The sequence below is a fragment of the Cynoglossus semilaevis genome, chromosome 6 (genome assembly GCF_000523025.1).
Source record: "Cynoglossus semilaevis isolate Cse_v1.0 chromosome 6, Cse_v1.0, whole genome shotgun sequence".
NCBI lineage: Eukaryota > Metazoa > Chordata > Actinopteri > Pleuronectiformes > Cynoglossidae > Cynoglossus > Cynoglossus semilaevis.
Window position 1 is genome coordinate 3,573,219 of NC_024312.1, and position 8,247 is coordinate 3,581,465.

At 44.1% G+C, this 8,247-nt stretch overlaps 1 protein-coding gene across 6 annotated transcripts in view; it reads right to left on the reverse strand.

Moving 5' to 3' along the window:
• Nucleotides 1–360: 360 nt before the first annotated feature.
• The window catches only part of kcng4a (potassium voltage-gated channel, subfamily G, member 4a), a 35,101-nt gene continuing 27,214 nt past the window's right edge, over nucleotides 361–8,247 (reverse strand). For all 6 annotated transcript variants that reach the window (XM_025056288.1, XM_025056287.1, XM_025056290.1 and 3 more), the window contains one exon: nucleotides 361–3,919. In XM_025056288.1, the coding sequence (XP_024912056.1) occupies nucleotides 3,038–3,919 (882 nt within the window). In that variant the 3' untranslated portion in view covers nucleotides 361–3,037. The remainder of the gene's footprint in view (nucleotides 3,920–8,247) is intronic.

Below are 8,247 nucleotides of genomic sequence, written 5' to 3' on the forward strand. Positions count from 1 at the left end.
TCCTTCTCCCTCCGTGTTCCTGGAAACACTGTGTCAGTTCATTAACGATAAGATTCGGAACAAAAAGTGACTACAGAGAACCTGCTGGCTGAAGAGCTGGATCATTTACTCTGCAGTCACACGCAGGTGGGGAGTTACTCCATTTTTTGCTCATTTTACTACAGTAAGATGTTCTAAAACATCTCACTTTGAAGAAGTCACACCTGAGCGAGGAGCCATCTGCTGCGTCGGCTCAGTTTCCATTATGACCACAATCAACAGAGACATCTCAGATTTTTTTTTTTTACCCAGAATCCTCGCCTTCACCAGCTGCGTTTGTGTGTTTGTAAGTGGACTATATTTGTGCAGATTCTCTAATCGAAGCTTCAGTCTGGTGAGGTTTTCTTACGCCCCCATGTTGGTGGAACAATGAGCGACCTGTTCAACCTTTAGAATCTCATTGAGCAAGAAAAAAAACTCCCACTATCGCCGGGTGAGTAGGTGGGAGAAGAGAAGAAGAAGAAGAGTTGTGTGGAGAGGAAACAAATCCGCCTTGAAAAAAAAACTTTTGATTGATTCGCTGAACTTTTTAGAAACAAATTATACATGACTTATTACGCCCGCCGCCGCTGCATGTTAGCATTCGCCGTTTGTTGTTGTTGCGCTGTTATAGATGAGCAGTCATGTGAATTAAGTTAGGGGCCCAAAGTCAGACAGAGGTGGGGGCACATAAGGAAGGAGGGGGTGAGGGGAGGGAGGAAGAAGAGCGGCGCACATACACAGTGTAGAGATTAGATTTAAAAATGTTTTAATTCTCCTTAAGATTCAAATGTAACCAATCAATGCAATGATGATGTAAAAGGTAAAATAATGTAGAAATAAGTTTTTACTTTTATACTTGATTCTTTTGACGCGCAGTTGTGTGTTTACCCTCTAACTCAGCTGAGAGATTAGCCTGCCGTTCTGTGACGTGATTTTCCTATTAGCATGCAACCCCATTACTATACTTGTTACTAATCATTTCGTTAAGGTATGAGTTATGACCAGTCCTGTGAAATATATTGTGTTTAGAGATCGCTTATAACGCGGACAAGAGGCGGGTAATTGTGGAATCCATCATTCCTCATTATGTGAAGCTGCTTTGCCTCGTTTACGATGAATTATGATCCTCGGGAGCTTCATTTTGAAACTCCCGTGCAACTATAAACAGAATGGAGAATCCAAGTAACCAATCGAAGCATCAGAAAGTATGAGACAAGCGATGGGAGTGGAATTATCACGGAGGCCGAGCGGGATAAACGCCAGCTTCATCTGAAAGTTCTCGGCACTGACGCATCTGCATGTTTTAAATCTACCTTTAATCTAGATTACATCCACATCTGGCATGACCCTGAATCTTTGTCAGGGGAAAGAGAACGATGCCTTTTATTTGACTGACAAATTATTTCCCTCTATGCCGATGATATGAAATGGCAAAGTTGGTGTAAAAAATTCTGAGTTTCGTAGCGACATGTTGACAGTTCTTTCAGAGGACTGTAACTGCATAAATGACACAAGGAAAAGAGGGGGTTGTCACAGAATTATATATATATATAGTATTTTCCTTACATTAATGTGTCTAAAAGTGACCTTTCTTACATCTCGATAGAACCTGATTGAGCTGGAACAATACAAAAAATTACAGCTGAGGAAATGCATTTCTCTTAAATGATCTGGAACGCTTTTATTTGAAGCACTGCAAAGTACATTTCATGCTCTCTCTCTCTCCCCCAGGTTCTCAAATGTGCTCTCTCTCTCCCTCTCTCCATCAGCTTTGACTCCCCTTTCAATTTAACTTGACTTTAAAGTAGACAAACGGAGAAACCGTCTTTTCCCAGACTCATAACATACAAGATACAGATTCATAAACATCCCTTACAGGAGCAGGAACTAACAGTTTGTTAACGTTTGCCTCTGCAAAACATGGCTTTAAGCTTCTCAGAAATAAACCCAGGAGAGGGAAAAAAAGGTCTCTGGATTCATGGCAGAACATTTCCAGGTCAGGACTGTAGGCGACACATTAAATGTGGATTAAACTCAAAGGTTGGACTCGGGGTTTGTAAGGTTTTTCACAGTGAAAGGAAAAAGCAACTTTGGACCGACTATTGCATGTTTATGGAAGCATCCAGTTCGTAATATTGCTGCGGAGGCTTTGTGGTCAGACGAACAGTACAGCATCTCCTAAAGGGTATATATATATATATATATTTTTTTTTAAGTAGTCCAGTTTTTCTGTGGATCATTTCCTTTTTCATCCAATGAAACAAAGATGTTACAAAGCCGTGAAGGGAATGAGGCTTTCGCAGGAACATAGTGAGGTCCATGCTGTAGGTCTCTGGCCAACCCTGCCTTCTTCACCTTTGCCCTCTTCACCTTTGCTTTGGAATTCTGGATATCTGGACAGACCTTAAGTTGAACTATTTAAATATGAATAAATGTACAGTATGGTCAGACTATTTCTGCTCATATAACGTCCCTAAATAAGCTATTAGAAATATTAATCCATGTTAGATTTATATATTTGGGCTGCTAGCTTAGCATTTGAATCATCCCGCTGCTGTTCACAAACAGATGTTTGAAGAAAAGAAACAAGAAGAGGATGGAAGTCCAAGCAGCCGGCCAAAGAAGAGGTAGTTATCAGCAGCAGAAGCAGAGCACGAGGAGAGAAAAAGGTACCAGGAAAAAACACGGGGCAAAACAATCACGTACTATCGATGGGTAAAAAAACAAGTCTGAATATGTTGTGGTAATCAGATGATAATCTGTTTTAGCCAGCCATCATCAATCAACAAAATCACTCTGTCCAGTCTAGAAAAACATCACTCTGCGTCGAGTGAGAACAACCCAGAATAAGAATTTGAAAGTATAGTATTGCACTTAAATACAAGGCTGCTTTAATACAAAGCAACCTTTCACCCTTTTGTGGGTGGAGCCTAAACAGGGATGGCTAAAGACCTACACACACACACACACACACACATTCTGTCCGTGGCAAAACTTTGACAAATGTGTGTGTTGTTCAGAAAGCAGCTGCTGGAAGGCCGTGGTTATTGTTTCCTGCAGCGTCGCCGCCTTTTCCCACACACTCCAGTGAGTGCACAGTGTCCTTGTCTAAATGTGAACCCTGTCCTGGTTTCACAAAGTCCCCAGCTTCTCCTCCTCCTCCTTCGACTCCTGCCTCCTGCGCCTCCCCGGAGGCTGCGGCAGCGGCCGCGGCAGCAGCGCACTCCTCTTTCAGCTGACGGTCGTGCTCCATCTTGAGCTCCTGGTAGGAGCGAGAGAACATGTGGAAGATGGAGGTAGCAGGGAAGGCCATGATGAGGATCCCACTGAGGATGCTGCTCAGAGCTACGACCTGTCCTGGAATGGACCGCGGCACCATGTCGCCGTAGCCTACAGTCGTCATTGAGATAATGGCCCACCAGTAGGAGGCGGGGATGCTGCTGAAGTCGTGGGTCCCGGTGAGCTCGCTCTCGGCCAAGTGGACCAGTGGGGAAAAGAGGGTGACGGCCACGCAGAGGAAGAGGAGGAGAAGACCAAACTCCCGGGTGCTGCGTCGGACAGTCAGCCCGAGCGTCTGCAGGCCGAGAGAGTGGCGGGCTAAACGCATGACGTAGAGAATCCTCAGCGCTCGCAGGATCCTCAACACCAGGCCCAGCTTGTCCAAGTAGCCCTTACCGCCACCCGGTCTCTCGTTGTCCAGGGACGGGTCTTCCTCTGACACCACTAGAGAGACGTAGTAGGGGAGGATGGCCATGGCGTCGATGATGTTGAGAGGCCCTCGCAGGAAGTCCAACTTGCTGCGAGCCTGAATAAAGCGCAGGACGAACTCCAAGGAAAACCAGGCCACACACACCGTCTCAATGATGAACATGTTGTAGCACTTGGAGGAACACTCGCCCTGAAGAGTGGAGGAGAGGAATGAGGGTGAGGGCAGGGGGAGGAGGGGAGGCAGGGAGGTTGGAGACGGGCACAAGTTTGACGGGGACACAGGATGGATGGGCGGAATGACACGGGAAGACGGGGAAAAGACAAAAATCCTCAGGTCAGACAATCGCCCTCAATAATCATTAATAAATCATGAGCTTCACCCACTCAGTATGCTAACGCCGCTGCGGCAGCGTTGATAGATAATACAGGGAAACGATCAATCAATTATTTCATTACAGCAGGTCTGGGGGATTAATATGACACTCAGTAGGGGGCGGTGACGGGAGGCAATCAGGGCTGAATGCCCTCGAACGATAGTGTCAGAGAAGAGAAATGCAACAACATCAGAAACTCCTTAACGCGTTGATACCTAAGGAGACGGGAGAGCACAGAAAATACACTGCGGTAAAATTAGCTTCTTCTTTTTTTTTCTCAACGCTTCGTCCAAACCTCTCATTAAAGTCTCCGTCCGTCTTTCTAATTTTTCCAATAAATTAGCGGTCGTAACGACGAGTCTATTACATCGTTATTGATCTTCACTGGAGAACCTTATATAGATACTGCAGTACCAGGTGGTTTAGTAGTTAATTTGGCTGCAGATTTACATACACAAGCCTGATTTACTATTCAGTTTTGTCAGTTTTTTCCATCTTCCAACATTTCTGATGCTCCGCAGGTCGTCCAAAAGAAGACGTGTTAGTTTAAACACAAGACAAGTATGTTTTATCTAAACAAACAAAAACTTTTTTTTTTTTTTAAACTCTAACATAGAGCAGAACATCATCTGCAAAATGACTGTGTTAGCTGGCGGAGGCTAACAATCGGTCAAAGTGGCAGCTAAAATAAAGCAACCTTGACCGTTACTACACAGCTCAGCAACAAATTCCCAAACGGTCTGACCTCGGTGTGTATTTATATTTATTTTTTCTACAAAAGCCTGGGATCGGAACAGAGATACGAAAGCCTCTGGATGTTGTTGTCACTTGGAAGTGACTTGGGCCGTTGATGCCGTTATTTCTCTTGGTAACAACCTCCCTTCAGGTGATCCGTGCAGTTGTTCATCTTAGTATTTTATGAGCGCAGATACAGACAGACACACACACACACACACACACACACACGCCGCTGGGTGATAAAGATGGGTTCTCAACTTCTCCCTTCAGGAACACAGTGTGAGAGAAGACATTCATCTGCATTAGACTCTAAGAAACCATGTTTTTCCAGTCCATTCGTCATCTCAGGAGATTTCAATTTGTTTTCATTACAGTGAAGCCACCAGTCATGGGTTCATGAATTAAAAAAAAAAAGTTTTTTTTCCTGCCCATGTGAATTTTATATCATGATGGACATTGTTTAGTATTCTGCAGCCCGTGCTATCATTAGCTCCTCTGCATTTCCCTCCATTTTTCTCATTATTCCGGTGCTAAATTTATCTCTATGTTCACACGGTCGTTTATTTTCTTTGCCTCCCATTCTTCTTCTCTGGCTCTTCCGGCCACTTTGTTCCTCCTCCTGCCTACACTCCCGCTTCTCATCACTTACTCTGTGGAGTCCTCCATCACTCTTTCTGGACTTTCTCTCTCTCTCTTTCACTCCTTCCTTCCCTCGCCCGCCTCGCCTCATTTACCCCAGTCTAGAAAAACATTGTTCCTCGATAGAGGCTGCACCATTCACACTTCTCTGATGTTTCTTTGTCTTTTTTTACAAGTAACTTCTATCAGACTTTAAAGCCAAAAATGAAATGAACAAATTTAAACCAAACTTTCATTTCAATCAAACTTGCTTCTGTCTTATCTTCAGCGCCAACATTTGTACGCCTTTTCTAGCAAAATAACATTTATATTTGTGACTTCTTCACGTTCTTTACATCACTGACACCTACTGGTTCATCCAACAACTACATTTCACACTGGTGACACAGGTACTGTACCTGAAACACCCTTAACAAATGTCCTGAAATGTCCCTGCGTGTCAACGCTGCAGTCACGATCTCTGTCCAGGTCTGGAGGATCTGTTATGCTGCACGGCACAGACGTTTGTTTGGAGAAATGTGTGCTGTCCTCTGTGGAAGTCACAAGATCCGTATCTTGCGAGAACAAATTGAAAACAACACTGTGCAGGACTTCAGGGAGAAAAGTGACGCCCCTGCAGGCACTAGGCAACAAAAACAAACACGGGGAAATGGATTACACCAGCGTTTCCCAACCTTTGAGCCTCGGCACACCACCAAACCAAAATCCAAAATCTGACAAAAAGTCTCTGTAATGAAATATAATAAACTTCAAGTTTAAACGACCTCAGAATTGACTAAAATCTCAGCCTGTTTAGTTGAAGACAATGCTGATATACTGGCAGGAATTGAAGAAAGACATTCACAAAGATCTTCATCAACAGCTCTGATTATCTTTTTTTTTTTAGTTTTTTATAGCAATCTGCTGCCCCCTAGCAGAAGAGGATTTAATTTTTCTGCCTCCCATGTTTTGACGAACAAAAGAAAAAATTACATGCGATAAATAAATAATAGTTTTCAGCCCAATTAAGTGAAATTGGATCATTTTTTCCTGGCACACTGGTGGGCCACGGCCCAGCGGTTGAGAATCACTGTATTACACGACGTAAACAAAGAATTTCATACCAGGAAACAGTGATGTAAAGAAACGCCAATTAAGTGAAATTTGATCATTTTTCCTGGCACACTAGTGGGCCACAGCCCAGAGGTTGAGTGATGTAAAGAAACGAAGCGGTTAAAAAACTTAAAAAAATGTGGAAATCAATAATATTTGTTGTACTTTGTTGTACACCCCAGCAGGCTCTTTGCCCCCTGTGGGGGTCCGACCCAGACTTTGGGAACCCCTGCTCATTGGAAGTATAAATCACTTGACCTTTCTATGGCTGAACCCTAAAGGTCACAGATGTGACCTGAGCTGTTCGTATTAACCTGGGATCATAGAAAGGTCTAGAACTCTTGGTGAATCTCCGTCTGTTCCGTCGAGAACGTCACAGTGGACTGAAGAGAACATTAACACAAACGTTAGCTCACCAGCCCAGAGCAGTTGTCAGAGCCTGTCTGGGCTGCAGCCCACACAGTAGAGAGCACAGGAACAACCACAGCTCAGTCCAAACAGACCATCATTTCTCTGAGGACTGAGAGCAGAACTTCACTGGACAGAGGGGTGTAATCTGTCTGAGCTCCAGAACAACAGGGTTCAGTACTGCAGTACAGGGTTCAGTACTGCAGTACTGAGTTCAGTACTACAGTACAGAGTTCAGTACTAAAGTACAGAGTTCAGTACTACAGTACAGAGTTCAGTACTGCAGTACAGAGTTCAGTACTGTAATAGAGATTTCAGTACTACAGTACAAATTTCAGAACTGCAGTACAGAGTTCAGAACTGCAGTACAGAGTTCAGTACTGTAATAGAGATTTCAGTACTTCATTACAAATTTCAGTTCTACACAACAGGCTACTTCTTTTTGTACCATCACAAACTCCTGTACTACAGTACATATATTCGTACTGTCACACAGACTCCTGTACTACAGTACGGATATTTGTACCATCACCCAGACTCCTGTACTACAGTACAGTAGTACTACTGTACTACAGTACAGCAGTACTACTGTACTACAGTACAGCAGTACTACTTGTGGTCCATCTCCATGTTACACAGCTGTGATGTGTGTATTTTCTGCCTGTTTTTCCTCCTTCAGTCTCTGCAGCAGCAGCATCTGTAATCTGGTCATGATGGACCATTTGTTACAGAGAGAAGCTTCTACACTTTTGTCTTCCCCTCACACACACACACACACACACACACACACACACAAATACACGCTACACACAAACTAAATCCCACAATCACCCTGACCTTATCTCCTCTGTACAACTCCCTCTGGAGCGATCGTCACTGACAGCTGATTCCAACTACTGTACTACAGTACAGCAGTACTACTTGTGGTCCATCTCCATGTTCCACAGCTGTGATGTGTGTATTTTCTGCCTGTTTTTCCTCCTTCAGTCTCTGCAGCAGCAGCATCTGTAATCTGGTCATGATGGACCATTTGTTACAGAGAGAAGCTTCTACACTTTTGTCTTCCCCTCACACACACACACACACACACACACACACACACAAATACACGCTACACACAAACTAAATCCCACAATCACCCTGACCTTATCTCCTCTGTACAACTCCCTCTGGAGCGATCGTCACTGACAGCTGATTCCAACGCTGTTACTGATGCTGCTGATGCTGCTGCTGCTGCTGCTTCCGTTTCTGCCGCTGCCTCTACTTT